Source organism: Lepidochelys kempii, chromosome 13, assembly GCF_965140265.1.
Source record: "Lepidochelys kempii isolate rLepKem1 chromosome 13, rLepKem1.hap2, whole genome shotgun sequence".
In the NCBI taxonomy this organism is placed as follows: domain Eukaryota; kingdom Metazoa; phylum Chordata; order Testudines; family Cheloniidae; genus Lepidochelys; species Lepidochelys kempii.
In genome coordinates, this window is record NC_133268.1 from 38,165,247 (window position 1) to 38,184,241 (window position 18,995).

Consider the following 18,995-nt stretch of genomic DNA (forward strand, 5'->3'; position numbering starts at 1 on the left):
ATTTTTAAAAAAATCTCAGAATTAAAAAATAACCGTTTCAATAGGAATAAAAATCATACCTGTAGTGACGGTGACCATGGTCCCTTGGCCCCAGTAGTCAAAGTAATCACATTGCTAGAGTCTCCATTAGACAGCGTACAAAAACCTAAACTGATTCTGACCAGGACCTCTCACCCAACCCTGGCATTAGTTAAAAAAACCCAAACTCTTCAAGACTTTTAGAAGTGCCCTTGTAAATTTGGAGCTAGAGAAATTTCTATCCCCGATTGTGGCTCTAACCACATTTTAAAGAGTTGTTTTTAAAATGAAAAATAAAAGACCCTCATAAATCAAAAACACTGTTCACTACAGCCTAGACCACAAGACAGAAGAGAAATAGTAGAGTTTGGAATTTACCTGTTGTTACTGTCACCGGGGTCCCTTGACCCTGGTAATCGAATTGGTCGTAGACAGAAAGACAGTTATTCTGTTAACCTAAGCAATAACCTCAGAGTTCATTAGAATCTTGGTTAAAAGACAAGTCCTGGTTTGGTTGAAATCAGTGGACGTTTTGCCAGTTACTTCAAAGGCTCTAGGGTCTGGCTCTACCTTCCGATAGAATTTTTGAAGGTTTATTCTGTTTTATAATTAAGCCACTTTGCTAAGGGAGGGACAGGTCGATGCGGAATTTAAACGGATGTTTAAGAAATTCTGCAGCACCTAACCTCTGGGTTTGAAAAAATGCAGCCTCCTAAGGAGAATACTGGTTTAACTTGCTCACCAATGACTTAATACTACACATAAAAATGAGGAGCTAACTTACCGCTGGAAACGGTCACCGTTGTTCCTTGTCCCCAGTAGTCAAAAGCATTGTAGTCACAGTGGTTCTAACTCATGGCCTAGGTGGCTAAAACTCGCTGACTTTCCCAGTCCAGACCCCTTCATTTATTGACATTATTTATTTAATTCCCTTTTATACTAGCTATCATTTCAGGTTTGTTTCTGCCCCCATTGCGTTGTCCCCTGTGAAAAAACCCTCAAGGACTTGGGGATGAGGAGTTACTCGTGAGTCTCAAAACTCGATCATTCTATAAGATTAATCAGTTTAACCAGTTAGTGGTAATAGGGATTGGAAAAGAGGAGGAAATTTTTACCTGAAGTGACGGTGACCATAGTCCCTTGTCCCCAGTACTCCAAGGCATCATAATAGTCACACTGATAAAATTGATTGTGCTGTTTGCACAAAAACTTCCTACTAATTTCATTTTAGTTTTAGCCACAGAGATGTTAATTTAGACAGACTTCTACACTTAATGGGCCAACCCCGATATACCAACATTTCTAGTCTGACAAGTTGTCTTTCATCTCAGTTTTCTGATTATAACTATTTATCTTGGATTTTCTCTCAGTTTCCCTTATAATTACCTCCAGATTCTTAATAGTCTACAAAGAACGTAGATGTTTTTTTAGTGACTATAAATGTTTGACCATTTATTCTTATTTATGATCACTGCCTTCAGTCTAATTTTACCTAATAGTGAATTATAGTCACTGGAATCTATGAAATTTCATCTCGTCTAATACCGAATCAATCTACAGACTCAAATAAAGTGCTATTTCTTTTTTTCTTGGGTCTGATCCAGAGCCAGCTCAGTGGGAAGTCAATGGCAATCTTTCCCTTGATTAGAGTCGGCTTTCGATCAGACTCAATATTTGTTAAGTCACTAGAACGTTCATGCACACATTTTGGAGTTCGAAATGATTAGAAATTTTTACCTGTTGTTACAGTGACCATGGTTCCTTGACCCCAGTAGTCAAAGCCATAGTAATCACATTGCTCAAATCTCTTATCAGGGTCACACAAAAACCCATTCCCATTTTCGAATGATTTCAAATAGTTATTTTTTCTAATGGTCATTTTAATCACACCACTAATCATTTTTATCCTCACCCCATAACTATTCTAGTCTTCACTCTATAATATTCTAACTCTGACACACTTTGGAACAAAATCCACCTTTCAAATTTACGAAAATTGAGTCACTCTAAATTCAGTCCTTTTGCCTCGTTAAGTTTGGAAGAGAGGAAAGAAAAGATTAAAAGTTACAAGTACCTGATGTGACAGTGACCGCCGTTCCTTGGCCCCAGTAATCAAAGTACTCGTTACACAAAGAGATTTTTGTTGAGTTCTCTAGCACTAAAAGCCTTCTCTCTTCTGGGGCATGTTCAAAGCCAGCAGAAAGACTCCATTTGACTGCACTTGGCCTCTAGTCACCCCTTTGTATTTAATTCCAATTTTATCACATTTTAACTATTTCTACATGATACTAGATACTATTTTAATACCTCCATATTCTTTAACCTGTGGGTTGATTTCATCTGAATTGCTCTACTCTAAAGAAAAAAAATCCTGGTGATCTATTTCCAGAAGTTATTCAAGATAATTTCAGGTTTCTAGATTTCATACTATAGGATATTTAGAAATTGTATTTACCTGAACTGATGGTCACCATGGTACCTTGTCCCCAGTAATCGAAGTAAGCATAGTAATCACAATGAGACAGGATGATATTCCACGTGCACAAGAACCTACCCTCATATTTCAGGGAGATTTTCAAAAGTGACAGGTGATTTTTGGATGCCAAACCTGAGGATACTTTAAGGTTTTCCTTCTAGATTTTTGTACTGCCATTTTTCACTACAAAATTTAGGGTAAGATTTTCAATGTCACAGAGGCAATTAGGACATCCATTTCCCAACTTTAATCACTTATGCAGCTTTGAAAATCTGTCATACTTTTTTGCTACCATATTCTTGCCCTGGAAGAGGACCTGTCAAATTGACAGTTTCCCAACCACTAGACTGAACTGTACAACCCGCTAAAAGGGAATTAAAGTGCTATTTATCTTTGAAACTCTAAAATAACCTACCCACCCATCCAATTATTCTAACTCTTGGAATTTCACAGGAACCTTCTCACACAAAGACATAATTTTGCACATTTGGAAGAGGGGACATTCATGATCAGCTTTAAGAGATTAATTTAAACAGGTAAGGCAATTTAGGATTGAAAATATTTACCTGAAGTGACAGTGACCATAGTTCCTTGACCCCAGTGATCGTAATACCAGTTACACAGAGATAAGTCTGCCCCTTCCCTTGTACAAATACCAATTTGTCTACCTCTAATTTTTCCTGCCGTTATGACCAATGCCATCTTGACATTGCTTCTTTAATCAAGTTTGAACTAACCTTAAAAATAGTTTCCGACAACTAAATTTCCCACACCCCAATTATCTTTAGACACTTACAAGTTACTTGGAGGAAAGAAGAACTTTTAGAGGTTTCTATCTTTACCTGATGTGACGGTCACCATGGTCCCCTGGCCCCAGTAGTCGAGTGGGTAACACATCATTTCTCTTCCCTATTTTCCACTGTACAAAAATTACTCTCCCAAAGTGGCAAAACATTAGCAAGACTTCTTTTAAAGATTTGTGCCTTGATCCAACTCTCGCTAAAGTCAGCTATTGATAGATTTCAAGGCAAGAAGGCACCAGATAGTTTGAGCTACATAATGCAAGCCAGGGACAGTCTTTCATTGTCTCTTTAGGAATAGTCAATGTACGCAAGACTGGCAAGACAGGGTAAAAGGTTAGGAACAAAAAAAAAATACACGATTCCAAAATAAGGCAAAATTTTGGTTACCTGAGCTGACCGTGACAAGAGTCCCTTGTCCCCAGTAGTCGAAAGCCCAGCCAGAGCACAGTAATCTATTGCCCTAACAACTCTGCACAGATATGCTTGGTCAAGGCCAAGGCAAAAATCTGTCTCCGCAAAATTGAACCTGCTACTGTGAGGACTGGAATAAAGGTTAGAGATTTACCTGATGTGACGGTCACCAGCGTCCCTTGTCCCCAGTACTCAAAAGCACCCCAGTAGCACAGTAAAGTGTTGTCCTATGGTCTCTATACAAATATACTCAGTTGGGGCATAGCAAAATTCTGATCGTGCAAAATTTACCACACTTCTTAGGGTTGAGCCAGGACTGGACTAAAGGTTAGAAATTCACCCAATGTGACTGTAACCACCTCCCTTATCCCCAGTGGCTGCAAGTACCCCAGTTAGAGCACAGTAAGCATGTAGGATGGGACCCAATGCCCTTTGAAGTCAAGGGAAAGACTCCAATGGGCGTCGGGTCAAGTCTATACACTAAAAGATTCTCTGTATGAAATTTACTCTGCTGCAATGAGTTACAGCAAGACCAAGAGAAAAACGTTTAGAAATTTACCTGAAGTGACCGTGACCAGGGTCCCTTGTCCCCAGTAGTCGAAAGCATAGCCATAGTAACACAGCAATATAATGCCTTAATGAGTCTCTACAAATACCACACCGCTCTATTCACCTCACTTTAGCCTTCAAATTAGAGAATTTGATGGTGCATAGACCTACTGCGGGGTGAAATGTACCCTTAAGCCCATCAAAATCTGATACCACCAGTGCCCTTCCAAGGCTGGTGTAAACCGGCATAGCTCCATTGATTTGAATGGAGTTACACCGATTAACTCTAGCTGTGGATCTAGTCCCAACAATGGATCTAATTTAAATCAGGACAGGAAAATGTTAGTAATTTACCTGATGTGACCGTGACCAGGGTCCCTTGTCCCCAGTAGTCGAAGTAGTCATAGTAATCACATTGACCAATTCCCTTCCACTAGGTGTGTAAAACCCACTTATCCTTTCAAGGAGAACTCCATTTATGGGGACCAAATATCCCCTTCCCTACCTTAAACTCTGCCTACCGGAGATTATAGTAACCAGTTAAAAATCTAGCTGGTCTCTGTTCGGCTGAGGTATTCGTACAACCATTGTGGCGTTCTTTATACGCATCTCAATACTGAGGTCTCTACAATTTATTACTTACCAGAAGTGACAGTGACCAAGGTTCCTTGCCCCCAATAATCAAATTCACCATAGCCCTCACACTGATGTGTCTGCCCCTTATCTCTGTACAGAAAGCTGCCATTTGCTACCTTCCCTCTTTTCTGGTTTACAAGGGAATTTGGGAGCAGAGAGTCTACAGTTTGCTGTGGTCAGAGGGAACTGCAGGATTCCTATCCCCTGAGCAGTTCACTACAGAATAAGGTCTGGTTATAAGTCACACCCCAGCAGAGAGAGATCGGGCTTAGCATTTACTAGAGGGGGAAATATAGTCCTTGAGTTTAGAGATTAGAAAAGAAAAGACAGTAAAGGAATGAGTCTCTTCTTACCTGAGCTGACTGTGACCGACGTCCCTTGTCCCCAGTAATCCATACCCCAGTTATCACAGTCCTTCTACTCCCTATTCAACCCTTACAAAAATACTCTTTTAGGGGCCTGATCCAGTCCCCTTTGAAGTCAATGGCAGTCTTTCCCCTTGTATTGGATTTGGCCCTCATTAATTACTGTGGCTGGGAGTAATATAATTAACATCTGCATTAATGCAGCTGGGATTTTCCAAGGTGGCTGAAGGAGTCGGGTGCCTCGCTCCCAGTGAATTTCATCGCTCTTAAGAAGTTTTCATAATCTCATCGTTCATCAGTTTCCCCCAACAGCGTCTATCCTCAGTTGTATATTTATGGCTTTTTTGGCCACACTTCCTCTGCCCCAACAACTCTTATCACAACTGCCTGGGTGTGGATAAACTCAGAATACCTTCTTGGCTTCCTACAGAAAATTCTTGGGAAATAAAAATCTATAGGAAGGACAGAAGAATCCACATAACGTACCTGTTGTTACAGTCACCATGGTGCCTTGGCCCCAGTAGTCCAGCTCGTACCAGCACATTTGTATGTCTTCCTAGCCATGCCAAACAAAAACCTGTTCTAACTCCCGTTCCCACTCTATTTTCAGGTGACGTTCCTGCTATTAGAGAGCGGAATCCTGGCACCAGTAAAGGTCAATGGAAAAGTTTCCAGTGACTCCAATGGGGACAGGATTTTGCCAGAAGCTGGGAATGGGGGACAGGGGATGGATCACTTGATGATTCCCTGTTCTGTTCATTCCCTCTGGGGCACCTGGCATCGGACACTGTCAGAAGACAGGATACTGGGCTAGATGGACCTTGGGTCTGACCCAGTATGGCTGCTCTTATGTTTAGATTTATTAGCTAGGAGGAGTTAGTCTCTCTGTGTGTTCCTCTGTCTCTCTAGTTGACAGTATCATTCAGAAGTGAATTGCCTACCCATTCCCTCGCTCCCCCTCCAAATAAACCCAGTCATTCTTTAGGAGCCGAAGACAGAAAGGGAACTCTGGGTCATTGAACCAGTCTTCTGCTACTGCAGACAGCACGGAACCCCAGTGACACTTATCAAGCTCCATCTTAAAATGAGCCAGGTTGTTTTCCCCCCACCTCTTCTATGGAGAGGTGGTTCCAGACCTCCCAGCTCTGAGGCTTAGAAATCTGCTTCTAATTTCCAACCTAAATTGATTCATGGCCAGTTTATACCCGTTTGAGGGCTTTGGCACTGAGAACATGAAAGTTCAGTGCAAGAGTCCCTGGCTGGGCTTTGCTTCATCCTTAAACCAAGATCTCAACACCACCGTGACATGTGACACAGCGTATTCTCCCCAGAATGACAGCTGTCTTGCGGCGTGCAGAGTGAACTCAGAACCATGGCAAGATGCTCGTTGAAGGCCAGCCCACCGCAGTTATCCCATTGTCCTCAGGAATCTGTCCAGAGCCGTTACGTCGTCTTTGCTTTTGTTCAACTTCAGACATTTTAGATAAAGTCTTTCCTCCCCAGCAACAACAAGAGGCCTCAAAATCTGCCAGGATGTTGGACAATTTCCCAGTTTAGTCAATCGGGGTGATAGGTCCTGAGTGAGAATAAAGAAGCAACCAAAGTACTTTGAAGTAAGCAATGGTAATGACCAGATACAGAGGAAAATTAGCCTGAATTTACCTGCTGGCTCTGCAACTGCTGTCCCTGGTCCTTGGTACTCAGTTGCATCCCACTAACATATTGCAACTCATGTGCATGCATCTCTGGGGAAAGCCAATTCATGGAGGTATGTATGAAAATGACCCTCTGGGTGAACCAAGCTCCACAGATAATGAGTTAATAAAAAGTTCCAAGTAAGATGTGTTCAATACCGTGGCAGTGAGGGATAGATACAAGGGATGCATGGGGATAGACAGACAGACCGACAGACCGATCCTTTGTCTGGTCTCTGAAAGAACACGGATGAATCCAATGACAATACTTTCCATGAACACAAACACTCCATTAAAATCCCCAGCCGTTAAGGATCGAGGATACAGTGGTTCCAGCTTCTCAGCACAGCTGCAGATTATCTGAAGCAGAGGCCACATCCGGAAGTCAAGGGATTTTATTTTTTAAAGCAACAGTCAACATTTCCCTCCTGAGACTTCCTGAGATGAGGGGCCCGGGGGTTTGTGCCCTGGCAACATACACGGTTCATTACAGTTGGCTAGAAAAACCCACATCCTGGTTTTAGAATCTAGTGCTGGCTGGAATTGTCGCTGTGACTGAGGAGAGGAATCCAATCCTGTCCTGTCCTTATTTGTGCCCTGCAAGGTCTGTAGGGCCAGATACACACTCCAAGAGCGACCCACGGGCCTCCAGATAGACAGAAACACAAACCGTTCTGTGGGATGTTTTAAATGTTCAGTGGGTATATAGCAGCATCGCTCCATAGACTGTTGAAATCAGTGGGAGTTAGGTGCCTAAGTAACTTTGAAGATCTGGGCCCTGAGGCCCTCTCTTTCAAAATCTGGCCCCAGGTGCCTAACTCCCCCGGATTGCTTTGAAATATTTTGGGTTGTGATTTGGAAAAAAAAAACCCAAACAAACAAACATAAGAACGGCCATACTGGGTCAGACCAAAGGTCCCTCTAGCCCACTCTCCTGTCTTCCGATAGTGGCCAGTGCCAGGTGCCCCGGAGGGAATGAACAGAACAGGGAATCATCAAATGATCCATCCCCTGTCACCCATTCCCAGCTTCTAGCAAATGGAGGCTACTAGGGACACCATCCCTGCCCGGCTAATAGCCATTGATGGACCTGTCTCCATGAATTTATCTAGTTCTTTTTTGAACCCTGTTATAGTCTTGGCCTTCACAACATCCTCTGGCAAAGAGTTCCACAGGTTGATTGTGCATCATATGAAGAAATACTTCCTTTTGTTTGTTTTAAACATGCTGCCTATCAATTTCATTTGGTGACCCCTAGTTTTTGTGTTATGAGAAGGAGTAAATAACACTTATTTACTTTCTCTAGAGAGAAGTCCAGCTAGATTTACAAAGATATTAAGATATCAAAAGATGCAGATAGGCACATAATGGGGTTTACAAACACATCTCAGCAAAGCGCCTAACTCCCATTGACTTCATGTAAACCTGGTCCTAAATCAAGACACACCAGCTAAAGGATTTGGAAAGAAATCAGCAATATCTCTTGGAAATCTGGCCTTCTGAGACCTCTGGATGTAAAGTACAGGTATAAAGATATTTATGTGCCTAAGGGTGCAGATAATTGCCTAGTGGAATGTTGAGAAATATCTAAGAGATTAAATTCTGATGATTTCAATCCCACTAGGCACCCATCTGCTCCTTTAGGTGCCCAAATGCCTTTAACAGTCTGGGCCAAAGTGCTTTAAGAAAAGAAAAGACCAATAGCATGACATCTATTTTTTGGATGGAGAAACTGAGGCACAAAGAGGGAGCCATGGGTGGATATGGGAAGAGAAACCTATTCTGCAGGTTCTCAGCTCAGCACCCGTTCTACTGAAACCCACTGCTCTGCTCCCTTTGTGAGAGGCAGGTGCTATAAGGATCCTGATTTCAGCTGAGGGAAGTGAGAGACAGAGAGGGAAATTATCCTGCTCATGGGCAGAGGGGAATAGAAACCAGGTCTCCTGGACTGGTGCCCCCTCTGCTAGACCACACTAATGGGCCCAAATTACTTACTAATCCAACTTTTATTGAAATTGAATTTGAGATAGTCACTCCCAGGGGTTCCTTTCAAAATAGATAGGTGTATGGGGCTGGATAGAGGGATGATGGTGTGTATGGGGGCTGGATGGAGGTATGGGTGTGTATGAGGGATGGATAGAGGGATGGGGTGTACGGGGCTGGATAGAGAGATGGGTGTGTATGGGGGACGGATGGATAGTCGCGGGTTTATGGGCCTGGATGTGTTGGGATGGTTGTTTATGGGGGATGGATGGAGGGATGGGTGTGTATGGGGCTGGATGGAGGGATGGGGATGTATGGGGATAGATGGATGGAGGGATAGGTGTCTATGGGGCTGGATGGTTGGAGGGATGGGAGTGTATGGGGATGAATGGAGGAATGGGTACGTTTGATGTTCCCCTGGTGTTATCTGGACCAGTGATCTCCTAGGTCACTACAATCCTTGACTCTGGAAGCCATCCTTACCCCGCTCTGCTGTGAGAACCCCCACTCCTGGGCTGTTCATTCACAGCCTCTGGCATGTCAGCTGCTCCCAGCTCATGAGTGAGCACTTTTGGCCAGCCGCTGCTTGGATTGTGGAACTGAATGACACTAGCCAATATCTCCGGTCCCAGACACAACCCTAGAAACCTCCCTCTTGCAGTGTCCAGTTATGCCCGTTGGACGCTGCAAGTTTATGAGTTTGTCAATTTAACAAAGATATTGATATGTACCAGGCTTGTTATCCCAAAGGGAGTCTCTGACATGCTTCAAACCAAACACACTGCTTCAGGTACAATAAACAAACAGATTTATTTACTACAAAAGATAGATTTTAAGTGATTATAAGACAAAGCACAACAAGTCAGATTTGGTCAAATGAAATAAAAGCAAAACACATTCTAAGCTGATCTTAACACTTTCAGTGCCCTTACAAACTTCTCACCACAGGCTGGCTGGTTGCCCTTTAGCCAGGCTCTCCCCTTTGATCAGTGCTTCAGTCGCTTGGTGGTGGTGGTGTCTGTAGATGGAGGTGGAAGAGAGAGGAGGAGCATGGCAAACGTCTCTCCCTTTGTCATGTTCTTTCTTCCCTCTTGGCTTTGCCCCCTCCCCTTCAGTGTCAGGTGAGCATTACTCCATCGCAGTCCCAAACTGACCAAGGGAAGGGGGGTGACTCACTCAAGAGTCCAACAGATCCTTTGTTGCTGCCTAGGCCAGCGTCCTTTGTTCCTGTGAGGCTGGGCTGGGTTTGTCCCATACATGCCCTGATGAGATGTGAACTGCCTCTCTGCTCTTGGAGAGTTTTTGTCTGGGCTTGTTTTAAGCCAGGAGGACACATTTTCAGCCTCATAACTATATACATGAAATTATAACCTATAACATTCCTATAACATTACTGTAACAACAATTACTATAACATCACTAGAACAACAATTCTCATGACTCATGACTCATGACTCACAGGAAGGCTTGCAAGTAAACAGAACCATTCACAGTCAGTTGTCCTAGTTGATGGGAACCATCAAGATTCTAAACCACCATTAATGGCCCACACTTTGCATAACTACAATAGGACCTCAGAAGTATATTTTATATTCCTAGTTTCAAATACAAGAATGATACTTTCATACAAATAGGATGACCACACTCAGTAGATTATAAGCTTTGTAATGATACCTTACAAGGGACCTTTTGCATAAAGCATATTCCAGTTACATTATATTCACACTCATTAGTATATTTTCATAACATCATATGGAGGGCAACATCACGGGGTGTGTATGGGGGATGGATGGAGGGATATAGGGATGGGTGTGTATGGGGCTGCATGGATGGAGGGATGGGTGTCTATGGGGTTGGATAGAGGGATGATGGGTGTGTATGGGACTGGATGGTGTATGGGGTGTATGGTCCTGGATGGAGAGATCAGTGGATGGATGGTGGATGGGGTGGATGGTCTGGATGGAGGGATGGGTATGTATGGGGATGGATGGAGGGATGATGCATGTGTATGTGGATGGATGAAGGGATGGGACTGTATGGAGGGAGAGGTGTGTGGTGATGGATATAGGGATGGGTGTGTATTGGGGAGGAATGGGTGTGTATGGGGCTGGATGGACAGAAGGGTGTGTATGGAGATGGATGGAGGGATAGGGTGTATGGGAATGGATGGGGGGATGATGGGTGTGTATGGGGAGGTGTCAAGGTTCCTTCCCCACTCTGAACTCTAAGGTACAGATGTGGGGACCTGCATGAAAACCTCCTAAGCTTACTTTCACCAGCTTAGGTTAAAACTTCCCCAAGGTACAAAATTATTTTACCCTTGGATTTCCACTGCCACCACCAAACTTTATCTGGTTTTACTGGGAAACGTAGTTTGGACATGTCTTTCCTCCAAAAATCCTCCCAACCCTTGCACCCCACTTCCTGGGGAAGGTTTGGTAAAAATCCTCACCAATTTGCATAGGTGACTACAGACCCAAACCTTTGGATCTTAGAACAATGAAAAAGCCTTCAGTTTTCTTACCAGAAGACTTTTAATAGAAGTAAAGGAATCACCTCTGTAAAATCAGGATGGTAGATACCTTACAGGATAATTAGATTCAAAACATAGAGAATCCCTCTAGGCAAAACCTTAAGTTTCAAAAAAGACACATAGACAGGAATAGTCATTCTATTCAGCACAGTTCATTTCTCAGCCATTTAAAGAAATCATAATCTAACACATATATAGCTAGATTACTTACTAAAAGTTCTAAGACTCCATTCCTGTTCTGTCCCCGGCAAAAGCAGCATACAGACAGACACAGACCCTTTGTTTTTCTCCCTCCTCTCAGCTTTTGAAAGTATCTTGTCTCCTCATTGGTCATTTTGGTCAGGTGCCAGCGAGGTTACCTTTAGCTTCTTAACCCTTTACAGGTAAGAGGATTTTTCCTCTGGCCAGGAGGGATTTTAAAGGGGTTTACCCTTCCCTTTATATTTATGACAGGAGGGATGGGGTGTATGGGGATAGATGGATGGAAGGGTGTGTATGGGGCTGGATTGATGGATGGATGTGTATGGGGATGGATGGATGGATGGAGGGATGGGTGTGTATTGGAGTAGATGGGGATTGACAGATATAGATAGATGGGTGTGTATGGGGATAGATGGATGGGGATAGATGGTGGTCAACGGATATGGATAGATGGGGGTGTATAGGGCATCGATAGATAGATAGATAGGTAGATAGAGACAGCTTTGTTATAACTGGAGTATCTAGACTCTCCAGCCCAAATTTTTAAGCAAGGCCAATTTACACCAGTGGGGGATCTGGCCAAGGGATTAATTTCAATGGTGCCTATGTGCTTTTGAAAATTTAGAGTACTGTGATCAATCTGGCCCTCTGAGCTCATAGGTTTTAGGCTGAGCTTTTCAAAGGAAATTCGGAGAGTGAGCCATTGAACGCCCATTAAATTTCATTCCTGTTGATGAAATTCACTAAGGCTCAGATTCTACTAAATCAATGGAAGTTGGGTACTAGATACATCTGAGGGGCTCCGCCTAACTCTCTTAGACCTTGCTGAAAATTCCAACCAAATCTCTTGGACCGGGTCACCAGCTGGGTGGAGGGATTCACCCCAATCCCACAGTCCCTGGCTCTGTGTCAAGCAGGCTTGGGCCCCACTCACTGCTGTGGCTGACATTTATCGCTCAGGCGATGAGGGTTTCCCTCTTGCCTGCAGCAGGTTTTTGTATAAGAATGAGTCACTGTGCTCCCCCCACCCACAATGATTCAAACCACATCAAAAACTTCAGCCCCTTCCAGCTTGCCAAACCGCCTTGTTCTAAGAAGGAAAATAAAAACAAGTTTATAGATGGACATACAGAGTATCCACCCAGCCACATTAAGTTGCCTGTACTGTTATTCCAAGCTATCGATGATGAATTATCCACAAATCAAGTATCAATTATCCCTCAATTATCAATAATCAATTTAAAGCCTCCAGTTAGCAATAATCAGGTTTAAAGACTCAAACATCAATTATTGACCAATCAACTAATCCCCAATTAACTATTAAGCAGCAATCTCGAATGAACAGTCAATAATTGCTTATCAGTTTCAAACTATCAACCATCAATTATCAACCTATCACCAAAGTGCAATTATTACCTGTCATTTATCAACCTATCATCACTTATCAATATGCAGTTATCATCACTGATCATTATTTAGATATAATCCATTATCAATCTTCATGTATCAATCATGTGTTATTGGTCACCATTGCTCGGTTAGGTAGGCAGGGACTGTGGGAGGAAGGGTGGCTAGACAGAGGGGTGTGTCATTGAACGAAGTAATTGAACAAAGCTTCTGTTATGTCCATCTTTATTTATTGTCCATCAACCATCAACTCAGGGATACTTTGTGCTTCCTTCATCTCTTGGATCAGTTCCATACTTACAGGGTAAGCGCTGACGGTCGGGGAACAAGTTTTGTTTTATGTGGATACAGTGGGTAGCACTATGGGGTTCTGACTGGGGTCCCTGAGTGCTACCACCATAGATGATGATAATTTCTTATTCTAATGATGAACTGAGGCATGGGGAAGGGAAGTGATTTGCCTGTCACCCAGGGACTCTGAAGCAAAGCTGGGAATAGACTCAGATCTTCAGTCCTAACCCACTGCCTTAGGCTCTGGATCATCTTTGCTCTTCGCAAGCTTTGTCTGGCAGGGAAATGACAATGCAGTGCTATTTGCAGCATGCATTCAGAAGGGGAATCCTCCTCTCCTTGCAGTCTGCAGCAGGCTCAGTAGGCACTTGATTGCTGTTCATAAGCATGGCTTGTGTTCTCGTTCAGGCTCTGAAGATTTCCCAGTCCCTGTGCACAGGGTTTTAATACAGTGCTGCATCACTGTGAGCCCCCCAGCCCACACCATGATGAACACCATGACAAAAACTCCAGCCACCTCTCTGCCTTCCTTGTTATAAATATGAGCATCAAATCTAGCTCCAAGGCCGGAAATGCACCTCCTCCACCCACACTAAATCGCCTGCACGAAATATTGAATTTCCACCTAAGTTGTAGATTCAATTCCTCCCCTAGGCAGAGATTCCTTGTGTGCTGCAGACAACTCAGTTAATCTCCCAGGGCCACAAACATCGGAAGAGAGCTGGGGAAATAACTGATTTGTTTGGTTCAGCGGCTGAACGGAAAAATCTGTTTGGGGGTTGACCTGCAGTGGCGCCGTTTTGACTTTCCTCACCAAAATGGAAAAAAACTCAAAACATTTCTTTTGGGGTCAACTAAAGATTGGAATTAATTCAGGGAAGTTCTGGCCTGCGTTGTGCTGAAGGTCCCACTCGATGATCATAGAATCCTAGAATCTCAGGGTTGGAAGGGACATCAGGAGGTCATCTAGTCCAACCCCCTGCTCAAAGCAGGACCAATCCCCAATTTTTGCCCCAGATCCCTAAATGGCCCCCTCAAGGATTGAACTCACAACCCTGGGTTTAGCAGGCCAACGCTCAAACCACATCACAACAGTTCCTCCTGGCAAGGAATCTACGGAGCTAAGGTTTTGCCTGAAAGGGTCTCTGTACCAGTGGCAGGTGATGTATCTCATACTGAACTGAAAGGCAGCTAGTTTGAAAGGGTTCAGAGGAAACAATTTGTGTGCAAAACACTATAGTCTGTGTGGATCTCACAGCTACATGTTCTTTTCCAGGCTCGGAGTTCAACACGATTAAACCACAAAAACAAAGCGACAGAGGCTCTTCTCAAGCACCTGGTGCCCAACCATCTCGGAGAATGGCTCCTCCACCCCTCTTCTGATGCAGTTTGGTCATTTCTTCCCCCAACCCCAATACTTTACTTCTGTGTTCCTAGGGTGTTTTACATGGCGGCCCATCCCCTAACATCTAGGCTGACTTTAATTTTTTTCTTACCTGGGTGGTCGTTTCTCCAGTATTGCCTCTGTTCTTCTTTTTCTCCACATTCAGCACGCCGGCCGCACCATCAGGGCGGGTGTTTAACATGCCACCTGGGCGTCAGGCCAGACGGATGAAACAGAGCGAACGCCAGGGCTGAAGGAAGCGGTTTGGGATGGTGGATCTCCAACGTTTCTGCTCGGTCGACCACTTCAGAAGAGATGGAACCGTGCTGTGGTCTAGGCTGCAATCGGTGCGCCACCTGTTTGAGCACAAAGCACCACATCTGTAGCACAAGGTTGGCCTTGTGGTCAGCACCAGCCTGCCACGGGCAGAGATTCCTTGGGTGGTGGCAGACAACCCATTTCATCTCCCTGCACCTCAGCTCTGCACGTGCAAAACAGGAATGGCCTTTCCTTTGTCTGTTGTGTCTATTTAGATTGCAAACTCCTCATGGCGAGGAGAGTTTCTTGTGACGTGAATGTACAGCGCCTACCACAGCGGGCCCGTGGTCTAGTGCAATACAAATAGTAATAAACATTTCCTTCTGTGCGCCGCTGCTCATCCCTGTCTCCGTGAGAGCAGCAGGTATTTGGTGAAACCATCTGATTATAATGGGCCCTTCCACACTTATGAATCTTGGATTAGGCTTTAAGTAATGCCCGGTAATGTTGAGTACAGACCGCATCAGATGAGAAGGGAGCATTTTCTATTGTCTAGTAAAGGAACCCTAGGCTCCGTTTCTTGCCAACTGAGGGAAGTGGGGAGCTAGTGGTTGGGGAGGGGGGCAGGAGCCAGGACGCCTGGGTTCTATCCCTGGCTCAGGGTGGGGAGTGGGTCTAGTGGGTTAGTGCGGGAGTTGCTGGGAGTCAGGACTCTTGCATTCTATTTGTGGCTCTGGGAAAGGAGTGGGGTCTAGAGGACTGGGAGTCAGGACTCCTGGGTTCTACCCCAGGCTCTGGGAGGGGAGTGGGGTCAAGTTGGGGGCTGGGAGCCAGGATGCCTGGGTTCTGTCCCTGGCTCTGGGAGGGGAGTATGGTCCAGTGGTTAAAGCAGTTGGGGCTGAAAGTCAGGACTCCTGGGTTCTGGGAGGGGAGTAGGGTCTAGTGGTTAGGGCAGTTGGGGCTAGAAGTCAGGACTCTAGTCCTAAACCTGCTCAGGATTGGGTTTAACTGGCCAAGTAACATGTGGGGGCGAGACACAGTCTTGCACTGGGGGGTACTTGCACTTGCTGGAATGATAGGTTTAAAAAACAGTCTAATATAGACTTACAATCAAATTAACCTTCCTGCAGGAGGATTTTGTAATATACTCCTTCTGTAGATGTCAAATTTAAGGCAGAAATCCTTTGTGGAAGCCCACAGTTAAATACACCCAGCATGGACATTTATTTGGAGGAGTTGTTAGCCACATAAGAAAAGTGAAATATGAACGGTTCTGCCGGCTCTGTGGTTATTAACTGCTACTAACTATGGATCAGCCAGTTCTTGTTTCCTTTCACCATTGATAAATCAGTGTCCATTATATCCCTCTAGCCTCGGCAGGAAACATCTGCCCTGTTCCCTCCTAGTCACTTCCTTTCAGGAGACGTGGAACTGAGGTCGTAATTCAAGCGGGCATTTCCACGGCTGGCTGCCAGGGAGGTGAACGCAGAGGGAAGCAAACAGGAGTCGGCGTACACCATCACGTTGCAGCTGGGATGTAGCTCGTGCCGCAGGCCCGAATCAAGGGCTGCGTAGCACTGTCTGGACATGGCTACTCAGCCTGGAAGAGCTGGGTCCAGCCGTTGGGTAAGGCCAGGTTTACAATGCAGGGGGGCCACTCGAGTCCACAACCCAGGTTAACAGAGCAGTGTGGACGTATCCGTAGACACCTACCGAGCTTCTGGGATGCCTGGAGAAACCTGCCTCTGTCCTGACACCCCAGTTACGCCAAAGGCCTGGGGAAGATATTCAAACTGGGCCTTCTCCTGCCCATCCAGCCTGTGGGGCCTCGTCTGGGAGACGTACTCAGAGAATGCCACAACAGGCCCTCACAAAACACAGCGGCCAGGTGCCACCCCTCCCCTTTATCCCCAAACCCCTTAGTTAGAGCGTTCGCCCAGAATGTGAGAGACCTGGGTTCAAATCCCCATTCTGCCTGATGCAAAGCAGGGACTTGCAGCCAGGTCTCCCACCTCCCAGGGCAGCGCCCTACCCACCAGGTTATGGGGTATTCTGGGGGTGGAGGGTGTATCTTCCTCTGCAGAAGTTGTCCCACTTTGTATGAAATGCTTAAATTGTCATTAAGACTGAGAGAGAGGCTGTGTAGCCTAGTGGTTAGTGAAGTCACCCAGGAATCCAGTTTCTGCTCTGCTGAATTCTTAAGTATTTTATAGAATTTCCTGAAAAATCAGGGCCTCTGTCACTCTGCCATTTCCCCCCTAAACACACATCTGTAAATCAGAGAGGGTAATCCCTCCTTTCTCCCACCCTTTGATTTTTCTGTCTAGTCTCACTCTCAGACAGCCCCTGGCAGGATTTCTGGAATAAAATAACTATTGTGTGTATATTTTCAAGGATCCCAAGGGAATTAGGCACTCACATTTCACCAAGCATAGACCTAAAAGTGGCAATTCTTCAACAAAAAACCTTCAAAAACAGACTCCAACCAGAGACTGCTGAATTGGAATTAATTTGCAAACTGGATACAGTTAATTTAGGCTTGAATAGAGACTGGGAGTGGATGGGTCATTACACAAAGTAAAACTATTTCCCCATGTTTATTTCCCCACCCCACCCCCGACTGTTCCCTCAGACGTTCTTGTCAACTGCTGGAAATGGCCCACCTTGATTATCACTACAGAAGGTTTTTTTTCTCTCCTGCTGGTAATAGCTCACCTTACCTGATCGCTCTGGTTACAGTGTGTATGGGAACACCCATTGTTTCATGTTCTCTGTGTATATAAATCTCCCCACTGTATTTTCCACTGCATGCATCCGATGAAGTGAGCTGTAGCTCACGAAAGCTTATGCTCAGATAAATTGGTTAGTCTCTAAAGTGCCATAAGTCCTCCTGTTCTTTTTGCGGATACAGACTAACACGGCCGCTGCTCTGAAACAATCTCTTTGGAAACCCGCCTCCCAAATGGTCAAGCAGTGGATTAATGTGAGAACCCGGCAAATAAAGCACATTTCCTACATCCATAAAACCATGCCTGCTGTCGGCCGGACTGCCTCGGTCAGACCTTGCTAAGCCATCGAGAGGGCGGGGAGGGGGAGGCTGCTGGTGCTCTGTTTCACGCTGTGAAGAGAGTTTTTGCACGGGAGCGTATCACTCTGCTGCTAAAGTATCCCCCACAGTGATAAACACCACAGCAAAAACTTCGCTCAGGGATAAGAGGCGAGTCTGCTCTGGAAAGGCCAGCACCTGCTGCCCTCTTCGTACCAGGCACAGGAATGGCTGCCAGGGCCCATCTGAGCTCAGTAGCCTGTTGCCAGCAGTGGCTGCTCTCCACTGCTGAAGGAACGAGCGGCGAAGGTGAGAGAAGATGGTCTTTTGGTTAGGAAATTGGGCGAGGGCTCCAGAGATACGGGTTCAAGAGACAGGTCTCTTCATCCTGGCTGCCTTTCAGCTTCTCCGTCTGTAAAAATAACAGCACCAAAGATTTACTTGAAACCACAAGGAAGGAGATGGAGGGACAGACAGACAATCTTTGCAAACAACAACTTTGCTCTAGTTACCCAGCTAAAGAACTCCAGGCCCCAGGTGATGGTTCTTCCATCTGACCCCTAGCTGGGCAGGAGCCAGGGGGTCTATTGAGGGCTTCCCTACCCAGACTCCTTTGCAGAGAAGTGAAGTCCCTCCTGTTCTCTCTGGGTGATTGACAGTTTGTCTATCCAATCTGCTCTCTTTCCCGCACTCCTGGTTGTATCAGCGTTGCAAGCCCATTGCAATCTGTAAGCTTTTTTGGCATGGGGAGAAGAGGGAAAGGTCTATTTTTTAGGAGGTCTGCTATATCTAGTACTGGGGGTAGCCTTAATTTTGCTTCTAGTTTCTAGATGTTGCTAGAATATATGTAACAATGAGGTGAGTGTACTCAGTGGGGATTTCCCATGGCTTGATGCTCAAATTTCCATGGGGGTTGGGTGCCCAGGGGCTTGTCTTTACT

At 45.0% G+C, this 18,995-nt stretch overlaps 3 gene segments (V, D, J or C); all 3 read right to left on the reverse strand.

Moving 5' to 3' along the window:
- LOC140896666 (immunoglobulin heavy constant mu-like) overlaps positions 1-97 on the reverse strand; it is a 49,043-nt gene extending 48,946 nt beyond the window's left edge. The window contains 1 exon segment of the C gene segment in view: positions 60-97. Within this exon segment, the coding sequence occupies positions 60-78 (19 nt within the window).
- LOC140896669 (Ig gamma-1 chain C region-like) overlaps positions 1-2,502 on the reverse strand; it is a 75,962-nt gene extending 73,460 nt beyond the window's left edge. Inside the window, 1 exon segment of the C gene segment in view lies at positions 2,474-2,502. Within this exon segment, the coding sequence occupies positions 2,474-2,492 (19 nt within the window).
- LOC140896790 (Ig gamma-3 chain C region-like) overlaps positions 1-18,995 on the reverse strand; it is a 144,131-nt gene that overhangs the window by 104,099 nt on the left and 21,037 nt on the right. Inside the window, 2 exon segments of the C gene segment in view lie at positions 3,863-3,935; positions 14,864-14,958. Coding sequence covers positions 3,863-3,935; positions 14,864-14,958 — 168 coding nt within the window.